The sequence below is a fragment of the Phoca vitulina genome, unplaced genomic scaffold (assembly GCF_004348235.1).
Source record: "Phoca vitulina isolate PV1807 unplaced genomic scaffold, GSC_HSeal_1.0 scaffold12, whole genome shotgun sequence".
Lineage (NCBI taxonomy): Eukaryota > Metazoa > Chordata > Mammalia > Carnivora > Phocidae > Phoca > Phoca vitulina.
The window spans coordinates 4466007-4483329 of NW_022589715.1; the positions used below are offsets into that span (position 1 = coordinate 4466007).

The following is a 17323-nucleotide window of genomic DNA, read 5'->3' on the forward strand; positions in this document are numbered from 1 at the left end:
AAAAATAACAAGAAACAATCCTATTTATTTAATTTATTTATATTTAAAGATTTTATTTATTTATTTGACAGAGACACAGCGAGAGTAGGAACACAAGCAGGGGCAGTGGGAGAGGGAGAAGCAGGCCTCCCGCTGAGGAGGGAGCCCAACGCGGGGCTCAATCCCAGGACCCTGGGATCATGACCTGAGCCGAAGGCAGTCGCCCAACGACTGAGCCACCCAGGTGCCCCAACAATCCAATTTAAAAATGGGCAGAAGAACTGAATAGACATTCCCCCAAAGAAGACATACAAGTAGCCAACAGGCACATGAAGAGGTCCTCAACATCACTAATCATCAGGGAAATGCAAATTAAAACCACAAGGAGATATAACCTCCTGGCTGTCAGAATGGCTAACATCAATAGGACAAGAGATAAGAAGTGTTGGTGAGAATGTGGAAGAAAGGGAACCCTTGTGCACTACTGGTGGGATCTAAATTTGTGCAGCCACTATAGAAAACAGTACGGATGAGGAAAAAAGAAAAGAGTATGGACGTTCCTCAAAAAATTAAAAAGAGAACTACCATATGATCAAGCAATGCCATTTCTGGGTATATATCTGAAGAAAATGAAATCACTACCTCTAATAGATACCTGTACTCCATGTCAATGCATCATTATTTACAATAGCCAAGACATGGAAACAACCAAATGTCCATCCAAGGATGAATGAATAAAGATATTGTGGTATATATACAATAGAATATTATTCAGCCACAAAAAGAAGGAAATCCTACCATTTGCGACAGCATGGATGGACCTTGAAAGCATTATTAAGTGAAGTAAGTCAAGCAGAGCAAGACAACTACCGTATGATCTCACTTGTATGTGGAATCTCATATAACTTAACTCACAGAGACAGAGAACAGATTGATGGTTACCAGAGGCAGAGGGCAGGAATGGGGAAAATGAGTGAAGGTAGTCAAAGGGTACAAACTTCCAGTTATAAGATAAATAAGTTCTGGCAGTGTAATGTACAGCATGGTGCGTATAGTTAACAATTCTTTACTGTATATTTGAAAGCTGCTAAGAGAGTAGACCTTGGAAGTTCTCATCACAAGAAAAAAATTAACTGTGGGAGGTGATATTATGTTAACTACATTTATTGTAATTATTCTGCTAAATATACACATATCAAATCATTATGTTGTATACCTTAAACTAATACAAATTTATATATCAATTATATCTCCATAAAACTGGAAAAAAATTAGAAGCAACATAAATGACCAAAATAAGAAACTGGTTGTAAACTTTATGCTTCAAGATGACTGAATGCAGTAGCCTTTAAAATGATGATTATTTAGACTATTATTTAGATTAAAAAGAGAGAGGATGAAAAGAAACCACAGACTGGAAGAAAATATCTATATTTTATATTTGATAAGAACTTGTATCTAAGATGTTTAAGAACTTTTATACCTCAATCTGTACAGAACTTAAAGAAAATATGTGAATAGCAATTAAGCCCGTGGACAGATAACCAATCTCATTAGTCATTAGGAAAATGCAAATTAAAACCACAAGGAGATATTACTACACACCAACCAGAACAGTTAAATTAAAAAGATTGGAAATACCAAGTGTTGGCAAGGATATGGCCATCTTCCTCCTAAATATTTATCCCAAGGAAATGAAAACATGTATCTACAATCAAGATTTGAATGAGAATGTTCATAGCAACTCTATTCATAATGCCCCCAAATTAGAAAAAACTCTAATATCAATCAACTGATGACTGAATAAACAAAGTATAGTATATCCATACAATGGAACAGTACTCAGCAACAAAAAGGAACTACTGACATACCTAACAGCATGGATGAATTAAAAACAAAAACACAAAACACTGAGGTATGTGAAAGATGGCAGGACAAAAGACTACATACTATGACTTCGTTAATATGAAAATCTAAAAAAAGTGTAACCATAGTAACAGAATGCAGAGCAGTGGTGGCCCAGGACCAGGATGAGGAAAGGAGACTGCAGAAGTACAAGAGGGAACTTATGGGCTGATGGAAATGCTCTAGATCTTGAATGGGTGATAGTTGCACAACCGCATAAAATTGCTAAAACTCATCAAAGTTATGATCTCAACAGGGATGGATTTTATTATAGGTAAATTCTATCTTATCTGATTTTTTAAAAACAAACACCTAATAAAAATAGCTCTTAAGGGAAAAAAATAACTGCATATATTATATGGCACATTTCTATTTAATGTCTGAAAGGTGCTAGAAAAACTATAAAATCCAATCTTACCCAGTAAAATAATTTAAAAATGTAATAGTTATTCTTTTTAGATCATTGCACTGTCATTCTAAAAAATATTTAAATATTATTTCTGAATATGGAATACACGCATAAGGCACAAAATTCAAAAGGCACACAAGGGTATACAATGAAATGTAAATCTCCCTTTCACTCTTATTCCCCAGTCACCAGTTCCCTTCCTGGAAGAAACCTCTCTCTCCTTCCAAAGTCATCTAAAAACAATCAAGAGGGGTGCCTGCGTGGCTCAGTCGTTAAGCATCTGCCTTCGGCTCAGGTTATGATCCCAGGGTCCTAGGATCGAGCCCCGCACTGTGTCTCTGTCAAATAAATAAATAAAATCTTTAAAATAAATAAATAAATAAAATAAAAAAATAAAAACAATCAAGAAATTAAATGTATGCATACATATGTATGTTTAAGTGTGTGTAATACAAAATGATAGCATAGTATGCCTTGTTCTGCACTTACGTTATCTATATATCCTATATATCTTGCAGATCTCCCTCTCCCCCATCCACGTACACACAAAATGTTTCCTTTTTTAATAGCTGCAAAAACTTTTAAAGAATCCCACAAACTACACCTTGGATCACTACAGTGGTACTTTAAAAAGCCTTACAAATCTGTAAATTTGTAAACTCTATTCTTGAATCTGGGGTCAAATTCCCATTCCTTATGTCTGTGGTCAATTATTACTAATACATTGTTAGCTTTGGATGGCAAAAAATGTAAAATAGACGGAATATACCTTTGGTATTATGACTACATTAAAAATAGATTTTAAAATACCTTAAATATTATTAATATAAAATTATAGGTCAGGTAACCCTCCTCGCTTAATTTAAAACTTGGGTTGCCCTCTGGGTTTATTTCACTAACTTTTAGAGGCCTTTCTTCTGGTCCCCTAAACTAAGAGCTCTTTTCATCACTTTTCAGCCTTGTTAGTTTCTCTATAAAAAGAGAGATGGGGAGGCGCCTGGGTGGCTCAGTCGTTAAGCGTCTGCCTTCGGCTCAGGTCATGATCCCAGGGTCGTGGGATCAAGCCCCGCATCGGGCTCCCTGCTCAGCGGGGAGCCTGCTTCTCCCTCTCCCACTTCCCCTGCTTGTGTTCCTTCTCTGGCTGTCTCTCTCTCTCTCTCCGTCAAATAAATAAATAAAATCTTAAAAAAAAAAGAGAGAGATGGGAAGGTTCTTCTGGAGGAATAATGATTCCATTTCAAGAGTCATAGCAGAACACTAGGGCCATAATCTTCAAAAATTTCTGGAACACAGGAACTCTGTCTTATTAAAGTTTGATAAAAATCAGTCCCATTATCTCCCCCAGAAAAACGCTACTTTTCTTCCTGAATTTTCTATCTTGGTTACCAGCATCACCACCCATCTAGTCACCCATGCTGCCCTTCCATCCTCTGCTCTTCCTCTATGTCCAATAGGCTGTTAAGTTTTACCAACACTACTTTCCCAATACCCTTCAAATATATCATCATCACTTTCCAACCATCTCAGTTCAGATCTTTATTACAATGGCTTCTTATCTGATCTCCTTACTTTATGTCATACTTGGTTACACATTTAAGCTTTCCAAAACACAAATCTGATCATGTTGGGTTGCTGCACATAGACCTTTGTTAAATCTACACTCTTACAGGAATCAAGTGTGAAACTTTTCTTTGGCATGAGGAAGGTAGTGTGGGGCAGTGAAAAGAGGATACAGATTTATAAGTTAAAAAAGACTTGTGCTTGGGGGCACCTGGGTGGCTCAGTCAGTTAAGCGTCTGCCTTCGGCCCAGGTCATGGTCCTGGGGTCCTGGGATCCAGCCCCACGTGTGGTTCCCTGCAGGGAGCCTGCTTCTCCCTCCCCCTCTGCCCCTCCCCTCCGCTCACGTGCGACCTCTGTTCACTCTCTCTTGCTGTCTAATAAATAAAATCTCAAAAAAAAAAAAAGATCTGTGTTTGAAGTCTGACTTTCAGCAAGTAATTAAATGTCTCTGAAATTTAGTTTCCTCCTTTATTCAGCAGCAATTATATCACCTATACCCATTCCACTCAGTGAGGTCCTTGGAGAAGGAGCATCAATACCACCTAAGAGTATATTACAAATGCAGACCCACCCCAAACCTACTCATTCAAAATCTGCATCTTAATACAATCACTAGATGATTGGCATACACATTACAGTTTGAGATGCACCACAAACTTGTGAGATTAGTTAGAAAGTGCGTGTAAAGCTCCTGACATAGAGTAGGCACTCAATAAATGTTGCCTATTATAATCTTCCTCTTTTCCCTTTCTGTATCTTTGCTCCTCCTGATTCTTTTGCCTGGAATGTATTCCTCACCTCCTATATTATTGAAATCTTGCTCATTAAGTATCAAATGAAATGTTACTTTCTGTTCCAAGTCTTCTACATCCTTTATCAAACTGAGAAGGGCACTCTGTAACTTCACTTTCTACTTTTTATGTTTTACTCTGGTGAATAGGTTTCCTTCAGTAGACTTTAAGCTTTTTGAGGGAAGGGACATCTGATTAATCTATTTCCTAAAATTTAACCAGTACCCTATCTTTTAGAAGGTTCAGGTAGATGCAGTTACTAAGAATAGATAAAAGAAAAGCAGGTGTGCCCATGACAGTCCTGGCAGTAAACCTGGAGCTGTACATGTGTAAAATGGATGACTGATGAGCAAGTGCCCAAGACAACAGGAAAGGTAAAAATGAGAAAGAACTTCTGACAGGTTTTTCCATCCTCCAGATGAGTTAGGGATCCATGAAACATCTCTAGAAAATCTTAGGATCTGAGCTGGTTCCCTTAAGATTTTTCTCTGATTTAGCCTGAAACAGGTCATCCCTTGAAACTCCTTTCTCTTTTATCTGTCTCTAGCAGTGAAGACCCAAATTTAGATTAAATGATTCAGAATCTCACTGCTGGAATTACACACCAGAAATCATCCCAACTCAATCATTTGATAGATTTGGAAACTATAATCCAGGGAAGTCAAATCACTTGTGCAAAGTTATACAGTAAATAAACAATACAGCTGACCTAGTTTCAAGCTCAAAACTCTTTTACACTACACTTAAACAACAGTTAGGATCCCAGCAAATGTCAAAAGGAATGTGTAATATGCTTATGCCTATATATACTATATATTTTTGCCAAATACATCCCCATTTCACTATAATATTGATTCAAATTCAGTTTACTATGATATTCCTTTTATGCTGGCTATCTCTATAATCAATAATTCTATTTTATATCTATATAAAGTTTACCCTGAGTTATTTTTCCAGCTCTATCCTATTTCCTTGGTATCACTGTATTTTTTCATGGATTATGATGTTTAATCTAGTTTCCTAAGAGTTAACCCATCTGACCCACATCTCACATCTGTATTAAAGATGAAGTAACATGAATTCTAAAATAATCCTGTAGAAAATCAGTATGCCTCTGTATGAATATAAGAACGAAATGAAATTTGTTAAGATTGAAAACAATAATACAGATTCTACCAAAATATTAGTTATAAATTTCTATAGGCTCAAATAAAAAGGAAACATTCAAGTTACAAATTGTAGTTAAGATAAATTCTTATCTTTAAATTAAAAACCTAGTTGCCAAGATATTTGTGAAAAACCCTTATAACATTTAATGAAAGGGAAAATAAAAGCAAAAATCCTTAAAAGACACGCAGATGATTCTACAGATCTACAAAAGGAAAGTGAATCTTTAGGCTACATTTCAATAGACAAGTTACTGTTACCACACAGGAGGCATAGGCTATTTCTACAAACCACATAACATTTTTTTAAGACTGTTAATTACTTCCACATCAGAAGATAGTAACAAATCATATAAAGCATAAGAAATTAAAACAAAAACAGTAAAATGAGGAGCCTAAATACAAATATATTATTCTCACCTGATATGATTTTTCCAATAAAAAGTACACTAATTTGTTTGAAACACATCTGAAACATATGCTCAGTCCATTAAAAATAAAATGTAACCAATTCTTACTACTTAAACATATAGTTCTATAACAAAATAGAGAACATACCCACTTATCCATCAAATCAAGATTATTAAAGACATTTAGTTAAGGTTCCTTAAAAAATGGTATAGTATAGGGCAGGAGGTAGGCAAAAGGGAAACAAAATAAAACCACCCTCAATTTCAAATTTTTTTTATATTGTCATATATGCAAAACTCATTTACCAATTTTTTTAAGCAAGAGAGAGTGGTCTTCTCATATTAAATGGCAGTATAGGTGAAATCAAGACCTAAAGGGAAGGAAGAAGGTACAAAAAAGAGTGCAGAATATGAGCCACCTAGGAAAAACAGGTGTGGACCTGGGACTCAGCCACAGCTGTGTCCCATCCTTTTGGTAAGCCACCTGGATGCCTTGTATTCTCTGCCTCCTGTTTTCTCTAAAAACAAATGAGATTTCTCAAGTCCTCTTGATTTTATATGATTTTCCTGCTCTTAAAAGAAAAAATAAATAGGCAGTATTTTAAAGTTAGGATAAAGGCTCCAGTTGTTAGAATCTGAAATTTCAGACTTTAGGCTTCTAATCTATTAGCACTCTACCAAAATGATCCAAATTAGGATATAAACAATTGATCCATATATGTTAACTCACTGTTGCATGTATAACTTATAGGAAGGCGTTAGATACAATATTAATTAGAAAAACTATTGACATAAATAGCATGCACGGTACCTTTTGATAAACAATGGAGCACACAAGATCCTTGACAGCAGATAAAGATAGTTCCTGGGCTTCGATGGTAACGCTCTCCCGTGTAAGGCCAATTTGCAGCAGAAATGAAATTGTATGCTCTGAGCCTCTGGAGTTGGTGAGTGATGGCGCACTGAAACTTCCATTAGAGAGTCGGGCAGAGAGTCCTGTTTTAGGACTTGAACACGGAGAAGGAGCTGGAAGCACAGCAGGAAGAGTTGCAGGTAATACAGACTTCTGGGCTGATGGAGGGGAATTGTTTGCAGACATCTGCCTTTCTTTAATATTTTAAAATAGTTGTCAATTTTTTTTCAGTGGTTATGAAGAGGCTTTTAAAATCACAGCAGTAAAAAAATGACTGTACTTTTGGATTTAATTGAAAACTTCTTTATTTCCTCTTTTAAGCCACTCATGCCAATGATTGCAACTTCTACAACTGTGAGTTGAATACACAAAAGGTCCTACTTCCCTTAGTATCAGTCCCATCAAAAAAGAGTCTTGTCTTTAGGACCACAACCAGAGATTTGGAAAGGATTTAACATCACTGTATTTTCCTCATCAGAAAAGAGTTGACATTGCTTCTTTACTAACCATCTTCATTTATTTTCTTTTAAGTCTACTCTTGTCTCTCTCTTTTAATTTCAGAAAATACATAGTGAATAAAAGTTGTTTTTCTATTAAGATGAAATCCTCCTGGTTTAAAAAATAAGTGTTTAGGATTAATCTATTTAACCCTTATCTTGAGGTTTACTGATTTGATGGGACACTTTTTCAAATGTCCATACCTTAAATCACCTTTTCAAATGTCTTTACTTTCATTTTTGGGGGGGCAAATTTTTCCATGATGAAGCACAAAACTTTTTAAAACAGTACAGGCATATTTCACTTGATGAATGGGTCCACTGAGAAAAGTTGATGCTTTCTGAAATGCAGTCAGCCTGGAAGGAATTTTAAAAACACTCTTAATATTTTATACTCATTTGACATTATTTTAAAAAACCAAGAATCCCTGTATTTTTTTTAAATGGTAAGTTTTGGTTGTATGTTTGTAATTCACCAAGAATCCTAATGGGTAGCCATTTTGGGGGGGGTCTAGTTAACAGAGACATTATTTTCCTAGAGGTATAATTTTAGGGAGAGCCTCCTGCTCACCACCACCACCACCACCACCAAGTCCCTGGCACTCCTCACTAATACCTGAAACCTGAAGATCAAACACTTTTATTCCACAAATATACAACTGAGTTAGGAGAGAAACAACGAAAAATAGAAGGGACTAAAAGAAGGTTAAAATGGACACTGTCATAGAACTAAAGTACAAACCACTCAGCCATACAAAAGATGTATAATACTGTCCTACTAAAGACACGTCAAAAGTATTCTTTTTTTATATCAAAAAATCTAATTCTGCCAAAATATGATTGTTGACTTGCTTTGTTGACAGATTTCTTTCAGAAAGCTAAGGAAGCAGAAGGGAACATACTATGCACAGTTATAATGTGAACGATGTATTGATGACAGGATCACAGGAGAAAGTGATCTTATTATAAAGGGTTTCTGAAAGTAAAAAAAGAGAGAGCACTAGGCTCAGTTACAAATGTATCACAGTTTACAAGAGACAGTTCAAAAACAAAAGGTATGACCCTGATGGCCTAAGGGAAATGGCTCAGAAGGGATCTTTCTAAATTTTACACATATACCTGTAAACAATTCCAATGATGAAAAAGAGTGAAGCATCCAATGTGGCTGCAGAATGACTCTCTGGAGAGTAGTTAATGGGGCTAGATAAATTAGGATGAACATAACAGAAGAGCAAAAACATACAGATATGGTAACAGGAATTTGAAAGCTCAGGAAAAACTAAGGCTTAGAAAAAATTGCTTAAAGATAACAAAAACTTTTATAACTATATTCAAATAAATATTATTCCAACTTATATGGTACAGCACTTAACATCTTATAAATGTTTTACATACTTTACCTCATGCATATCTTTGGAGACAAATATGATTTCTGCAGATGAAAAAACAGAAGCACAAGCAGATAAAGCAATGTGCCCAGCATCACATGGGTATTAAGAGGAGGAGTGGTGGGGGGGAGGGGCACCTGGGTGGCTCAGTTGGTTAAGCGTCTGCCTTCAGCTCAGGTCATGATCTCAGGTCCTGGGATTGAGTCCCATATCGGGCTCCCCGCTCAGCGGGGAGCCTGCTTCTCACTCTGCCCCTCCCCCCCACTTATGGTTGGTCTCTCTCTCTCTAGCAAAAATAAATAAAATCTTAAAAAAAAAAAAAGAGGCAGAGTGGGAATTAGTACCTAAGTCTCTATACCTTCTTACCAAGTGCTGTCTCCACAATAACACATTATTTATCAAAGAGAACAAGGAACTGAGAGAATCACTGCTCAGAGAGGATGTTGTTAAGGTTGAGAGAGCACGCAGAGAAGGCAGAATTGCTCAACTTTTATTTTGCTTATCTTCTCTCAGTTTTTAAACTAAAGTTGTAGAAGAGCAATGAGAACCGAAACCCAAGCCTGGTGAATGAGAGACTAAAACAACTTTATATGAGTGCAAGTCTTTGGTTCCAGATGCAATTCATTCTATGCTGCTAAAGCAATTAGCAAGTATAATCACAAAGCTGACTCCTATAATCTTGGAGAAAGAGCTCAGAAAGAAACAATCAGGGCCTGGAGATGGGTCAGAGGTGCTTCAAATTTTATGAGCTGGAGGAGTGGGGAAGTGGATTCCAGAAATCACAGACATATAAACTTAATATTAATCTTTAGTCAAATCTGAGAATAGATTATGAAAACAAGTGGTTTCTGAATACTTAAAAAAGAATATAATAATCACTAGATGATAGCATGAATTCAAACAAATAATGCCAAATCCAATACATTTACATCTTGAAAGAGACTGATTACCACACTTCTTAGATGCAGGAAAGAAAAATAATAACTTGTGGTCACTGAGCTCCAACTATCTGTCAGACACTGTTCTAAACGCCTCATATGTGTTACTTCATCTAATCCTCTGCAACAACCTATTTTATAGTTGAAAAAACAGTCTTAGAAATTAAAGTACTTGCCCAAGATCACACAATTAGCAAAGCCAGGGGAAAAAAGTGTATTCTGGCCAAAACAGTATTCAAGATGGTTTTTTACGCTGTTTTTGCAAATAAGTTGTTTGAGTGTCAGTTGGATATTAGTGTAGCTGGGTAAGTTTACTGGTCTATATCAACCTAGATGAAAGAAGTCTTTAGGGGATGTGCCCTGGAACTCTGTCCTTGGCCTACATTGATTTTGATTATTTATAAGATAAAGACACAGAAGACATGCTTATAAAATCCCCAGAGTGTACAATCCAGGAGAAACAAACTAAAATTAAAGTGAAATGTAACAAGGGTGAGTGTAAAGCTTTACATTTAGTTTCAAAAGTAAAAAGTGCAATGGAGAAGAAATGAAGTGCTCACTTAGAAGCTGTTCATAAGTGGAGTTAGCCACCTAAGAGTTTAACAAGGGCTGCTAATCGGTGACTAAAAGAACCAGTGCAAATCTAACTCCCTCGGACCCTGAGAACATATCAACGTCAGTCTGTAAACTCTGTTGCTAGTCAGCCTACATTACCATTGCATTCATTTCTACACTCCACATTTTTAAGAGCTATACTGATTAAAAATAATAAAAGCATGTATCCAGATAAGGGTTAAGACAATGTCGTGTGACAAATATATGCTTAACAAAGCTAAACAGAATAATGGTCTTCAAATATTTGAAAAGGTGTTAAGAGAATAATCGGCTTTACTCAGTATCACCACAGAGAAGTAAAATGAAGGTAACAGCAGTACTTGTTTACCTCACAGGACGTTATGAGGATAGAGCTACTGCATATAAAGTACCTTCAACAGGACCTGGTTTACAATGAAGTGCTCAGTAACTTCCAATAATTTTCATAGTAATTACATGAAAGAATTAATAATTAATAATAATTTATGCTAAACGCTGCAACTGAGATATGATACATCATGACATCCTTACAACAACCCGAGGGGATTTGTTTGACTCTGTTTTACAGAAAAGGAACCAGAGTTTCAGAGAAGTTCCTTGTTCACATCTAATATGAGATGGAACTCGGATTCAAACAAAAGTTTCCCTGACTCCAAAGCCCACGTTCTTTCTACTATTTCATTCCACCTCCAACAGCCTAACAACAGAACAGGTTTCCTCCTGAGATGAGCTACTTAACATATACAACTCGAGTAGTTTCAAAAGCTGAACAACTATCATAAAAAAGGTAATAAAATATCTACGAATAATACTGTATTCAGGTTAAATACTTCAAAATACAAGATGCTGCTGTGTTTCAGTAATAATTTATTTTCAATGGATGTCTTCCCACTAAATTTTCATTTTATTATACCTGTTAATGTTAGCCAAATAACAGTAATAATACAATCAGCCAATCTGTCAGAACTATTGATAACTATTAATAAACTATGTTACACTTTGTATAAAAATATTTTTTAAAGTTTCAGCATGAAAACAAATAGAAGAAACTAAATGAGCTGTCATATTACCTTCTGCCCACTCATCCCATCTGTCTTCTCTCTCCTTTTATTTTATGGAACCCTGATTTGCTCTGTAAGATGCAACAAGATGTAGGATGAAAAATATTAAGATTAATATCAAAAAAAATCTAATAACTATAATTTATTTTGTCTTTATGTTTCAATTAGGAAAACTGAGACAAGACAATTACTAATTTATAAACTGTATATCAATTAGATATGTTTGTTTCTAGCAGCTATGAGTTGGCAAGCATTTCTAGTATGTTTATTTGGAACATTTCAAATATTCTTTTGGGGAGTTATGTGTCACATATCCAATTCAAATGAGCTTATATATCCATCACCACTGTTGAATGGAATCAAAAGATGAAATATTAAAGGAATCTTGAGCCCACCCTGCCCTATTACTACAGACAAGGTAAAACAGGTCCATTACTTTATGGTAACATCACAAGTTGATCTACCTTTCTCTCTCACTCCCCTACCTCCCCCCTGCATGTACATATCTCATAATTTAGCAAAGCCTCGAATTAGAAGCTCAAATAGCAGCATTTCATTCAACATTTACTGAGTGCCTATTATCTGCCAGACTGTTACTAGAGACACTGTGGTTATATGGCAGTAACCAAAACAGACATGGCTACTGCTCTCTCTAGAGCTTGCAGTGTGATGTGGGACACACATATTAAACAAGTACCATTCACATAAATAGCAAGTTAACTACAAAATAAAAAAAGCGATATGACAAAGTATACTTAAAGGACCTAATTTAAACCGGGGTCTCACGCGAGGTGACCTTAAGGAAGTGGTGCTTAAGCTAAGACCTAAAGGATAAGTAGGAGTCAGGGAAGGAGAGAGAGGAGGGAAGAGGATTCCAGGAAGACAAAACAAATCCAGTTCTTAAATACTTCAAAAGGAAGCTCATTATTTAGTATAGCCAGTGTCCTTTCTGTAATCAGTAAAGCCTAAAGAGGTAAAATGCTTTTCCTATCCCGAATAGCATAATATTTACCATGACTTCCTACCAGTCATGGGTTGTCCTGGTTCCACTGAGTTTTGTGTGCTAGGAATGCTAATGAATGGAGGGTCTTTTTTTTCCCTCCTGTTGACATGTACACGTATTCCTTTAGCACGTAAAAAAACACGTGGCCTTTTTCAGGGCAATCCTGATGACTGTCCTGTAGTCAACGTCTATGTTTTGCCTTGACACAGGCTTGACCTGGCTTAATAATCCCAGTGTTGTTTTTATATTGTATACTGCATTAACAATTCAAATAACTGTGTTCGGTTTTTTAAATCGTAGTCCGTAGCAATCCCGACATCTATTTATATATTTTCAAAAATATAACTACTACCTTAGGTTAATATAATACTTTTCCTAAGAGCTCAGCATTCAACTAAATTGTTTGCTGCTAAAATTCTGCTCATCTGGACCAGCGATATTTGAACCTCGGTCCTTCCACTCTCAGAGAGAGTACAGAGAGCACACCATGTCTGCTCTCTGCTCAGGCACTGAAAAGTTTATCCCATAATAAGATTACAGTCTGCCAATCTGGCCAATGCTGTATCAATCTATGCTGGGCTTGATGGACCTTCATCGCCTCTCTTTGCCCCAGTGGTATCTGAGAAATCTGACTGGCTAACAGCCAATGAGCAATTTCTCACACAATGTCACTGTAAACTAACCACACAAGTGGAGAAAACTTTTTTTCTGCACTAAAATTAAAATTAAAACATCTCCTAAGTATATCATCTCAAATTTTTCCACTGCTCCAAAGAGGCACACATACAAGTTCAATTTAAATTACATAATCGGAGACTCAAAAGTAGTACCAGCACAGAAGGCTGTGAACCATAAGATTATTACTAAACCAAATAAAAATCTGTACTAGCAAATAATTTCCCCATACAGCCAGTTCTGTAAAAGTAGTTTCTTTTAAAAATGAGCAATTAATTTCAATACGGTAATATTTTCATCAATTTTAGAAAGTCTTTTTAAAAGACGAGAAAATGTCCCTTAAAAGTGCATTTAAATGAGGTTTTTTCAATCCTAATGTAATTTTAAATTTTTAATGTCCAAAAGCTTGATTTATTAAAGCCTTTTTTGCATATGCCAGTGTTAAAAACAACCCACTGAGAGAAATTTCGATTTTAAAGAGGTCATCTGTTGAAACTGAAAGCTTATAAAATTTGGGTATCTAAAAGACTCACTACTATCTGAGATGCTTAAAAAAATTAGTCTCAAGATATGAAACAGTCAACATCTTGAATGTGAGTCATCCTAAAAAGTGAAATGCTATCCACCAAATTACAGAACTTAGTATGGAAACTGGCTTGTCAAATACTCCAAGCTTTTCTGATCAGGTCTACCACATCTATATTACCCACTGAAGCAAAACCTAACATGAAGGCTTCTGTGACATGTTTAAAATACTTTTACTAAAACTTGAAACTTCTTTTTGGCTGAATTTTCATGCTTACTCTCAATTCAGATCCTAACAGGGGAGGAAGAAAAAGTTCTTCGATAAAATAAAACTCAGAAGTCCAGAGCTAGGTCAGGGAACTTTATGGATGTCCTCAGCAGCAAATCCAGAGGTATTCCCCGACCTCGACGCATTATAAGTTGGTAAGTAAACTTGATCTAAGCGAAATCACTGTCGCTCAAAATGTAGGAAAGAACTGCAACATTAAGTACAAAGTAGAAGCTGTGTCAGAGTAATACAATACAGCATTTTCTAGGGTACAGATTAAGGCATTTAAAAAGTTTTTGTTTCATTTGCGGCTACAGCTCATTAAAGCTGTGTAGTACAGACTAGTCGTTCAGGGTGTAACTTATCCTTCCTTATCAAAGATGACACCGATATCTTACTTCCTGTGGGGATGGGTGTGGTTGAAGAGACAGTTATGTCCAAGCCATCAATCTGTATATGGAAAAGTCTGCAGGTCTCACACACGCTTGTCGCTTGATTTATATTCGTGCCTGCAGTCGGCAAGGCCTATGCTGCGACGACTTCAAACAAAATATCCAACTGGCAATCGAGTAGTATGTGGTTATTGTTACTGCTCAAAGAAACAGTCGCACTCCTCAGCGTTTCATCTCAAGAAAAACCTCCCGGGGGTAAGAACAACTCAGAGCAAGGCTGCAACTTGCAAAACTCTAAGCACAGTCAGGAAACTGGGGTGGGGGCTCACACGTTTTCTAAGCACCATTTACTCACTCCTTTGAGACGGCTACAAGACGAAGTGATGAAATGAAAAGAAAAAAAGGCTCATCCCGGATTCGGCAGCTTGACTGTGGCCGGTCTGGCGTCGGGAGCCAGCTGGAGGCACCCCGAAAGAGCCGGCTCCCGAAGCGGTCGCGGGCGGTGGTCGCCCGCGGAGCGCGGACCCAAGTTGGCCTCCGCGCCCACGCCGGAACTTGCCCCGTCAGGCGGCCGCGCGGGCGCCCCCGCTCGCCGCGGCGCCCCCCGCCAGTTCCTCCAGCCGCGCGCTCCGCCAACTTCCCGCCCAGCGCCGGCGGTCGCCGCCCAGCCCCGCGCGGGGCCCGAGTCCCGAGTCCCGCCGCCGCCGCCGCCGCCGCGTGCGGGAGGGTGGGGGAAGGGCCGCCGCCGCCTCACCCGACGGGCCGCGAGAACAAAGCAGCGGCCGCGGCGGCGCTAACTTTTTCGGTGTCTGATCCGCGCTCCCTGAGGCGACTACTTACAGAGGCGAGCTCCGCCGGTCGTGAGAAACTCCGCAGCCGCCAGCGTCTGGATCCCAGACGAGGCGCCAGCGAGGCTTCACGCGCCTCGCAGGATCCCGCCCGCCGCTGGCGCCCCTTCCTCCCTCCCTCCTCCCCGTCCCGTCCTGAGGCCCGGGGGAGGGGGGGGCCGGGGCGTGCGGGGCGGGGGCGCGCGGCCGGCGCGGGGCCTGCCGGGAGCTGTAGTTTCCGGGCGGGCCCGAGCGGGTGGTAGCGGCGCGGGGATGTCACTGTGCCTTTGCACCGTGCAGGGGCAGCGGGAGCTCTGCGCCCTCGGACGTCCCTGTGTCTCCGTGGGCGCGGGGGAGCGGGGCGCGACCGTGTATTTAAACCAGTTACACATGGTACTTGAGCCCCATCATTGCCTTTTTCTCTTTTCTCGTCCGCTCTGACAGACGCCACGGTGGCAAGGAACCAAGAGGTGACAACTTGAACGGGGGACTTGGAAGGGGTCCACAGCAGAGAGCAGTTTCCACCCTGAGCGCCCTTCTCCCTGCTCGCCACGTTTTCCTCCCTCGGGCCTGCCTCCCAGGTGGCCGCCTGGCGCCGCAGCCCCGGGCATTCCGCACCCGAGGCAGAGACATCCAGAGCCCTTCATCTAAGCAGAGTAAACTGAAGTGGTTACTTTCAGTGTGTTTTGTGTTTCCTATTTGTCTATCATTCAACTCGCGGGTGTCGCCTACCATCAAAGTGAAGTGCAGTCAAGAATCACGAACCTACGCTTCCACGTCCAGGGAAACGAGCGTAACAATGCCCGGGGAAGGGGGAGGGTGGGTGTCAGGATGGAGGATCTAGAGGGAAAATACACTATGTGGTAAATTATAACTTTCATGTAAGAGGAAAACCTGACCAGCTGACAGTTATTGTCCCAGAAAGGACCTCGTTCTCCTTTTGTCAGTATTTTATCTCAAAAATACTTAAGTGAAATATATTGAAACAAGCTGGATGAGCTGCTGTCAACAATCCATCCATCCCCACGCAGTGGTCTACGGCAGCTTCTGAGAACAGAAAGAAAAGAAAGTTAAGTGGGTCCCTCTGTTTTATACTAAGTCATCAATTTGACGGATGTTCTTGTATTTAAACTTAAGAAATGGGAATTTTTAAATAATTTATATTAAAGATGGGGCAAGTAAAATTGTGTATAACTCTGATCTACTCTGAAGCTATTGTTTCGAAAAGACATTTCTGAAATATTCTCAGGAATTGGAAGCTGCTAAATGTCCCATATCCCGTAGTATGCATCTAATTTGATCTAATATTTTATATTTAGTCTTATTCTGCTATTGTTTTATTTTAAAATTGAAAGTAAATCCACTCGAGTCTACATTCTTTTTAAGGAACGCTCTTACTTAACTTTGCCTTTTTCTTCCTTCCACTTCCCAACAGACGTTTTAGTCCAGCCCCAAATATTCTCTTCTCAGCAAGATTCCCAGGACCTCATTGGAGCAGTTTACAGCCAGTCCCATCTCACTAGTGACTTCCATTTTCTCTCGTGGTCCTTAAAGAGACAGAAGTTACTCTTCCTAGAAGTAACTTTTCTAAGCGAATCAAGCTCATTATATAGAGATTTAAGGATTTGTGTGAGAGAAAAAAATATGTATATATCCACTGTTCTGCTTCTCATTTTAAAAATAAAATTCTCTCCTCCACTTTAGATGAATCTTTCAACAATATATTTTAGTGTAAGACTATCTTTGTACCTGTAGTTTTTGCTTGACATGAACTACAATTTTGTCAAGGCGTTTTATTCCTATTCCAAAAGCATTGCAGTGATTAAGATTTGGTTTAATAAGTAAATGTATTCCCATGTGAGATTTTTTTAGCCTTGAGAGAGTGACCATGATGGAAAAGATTTTATTTCTTGGTGGTGGCCTATGAAAATTGGAAGCTTACAATCTTCCTCTTCTGGGACTACAGTTGCAAGTCTGGTCCCACATTCACTGGCCTCCCTTGTATTCAATGCCATGTGACA

At 38.6% G+C, this 17323-nt stretch overlaps 1 protein-coding gene across 4 annotated transcripts in view; it reads right to left on the reverse strand.

Moving 5' to 3' along the window:
* The window catches only part of PRKD3 (protein kinase D3), an 86324-nt gene extending 70862 nt beyond the window's left edge, over nucleotides 1-15462 (reverse strand). The window contains exons 1-3 of one of the 4 annotated variants that reach the window (XM_032410304.1): nucleotides 15316-15462; nucleotides 11622-11683; nucleotides 7033-7988 (exon numbers count right to left, since the gene is read on the reverse strand). In XM_032410304.1, the coding sequence (XP_032266195.1) occupies nucleotides 7033-7320 (288 nt within the window). In that variant the 5' untranslated portion in view covers nucleotides 7321-7988; nucleotides 11622-11683; nucleotides 15316-15462. Of the gene's footprint in view, nucleotides 1-7032; nucleotides 7989-11621; nucleotides 11684-14481; nucleotides 14803-14830; nucleotides 15012-15315 lie in introns of those variants that run through there. The other 3 variants (XM_032410303.1, XM_032410305.1, XM_032410306.1) reach the window with 3 other exon arrangements.
* Nucleotides 15463-17323: the final 1861 nt, after the last annotated feature.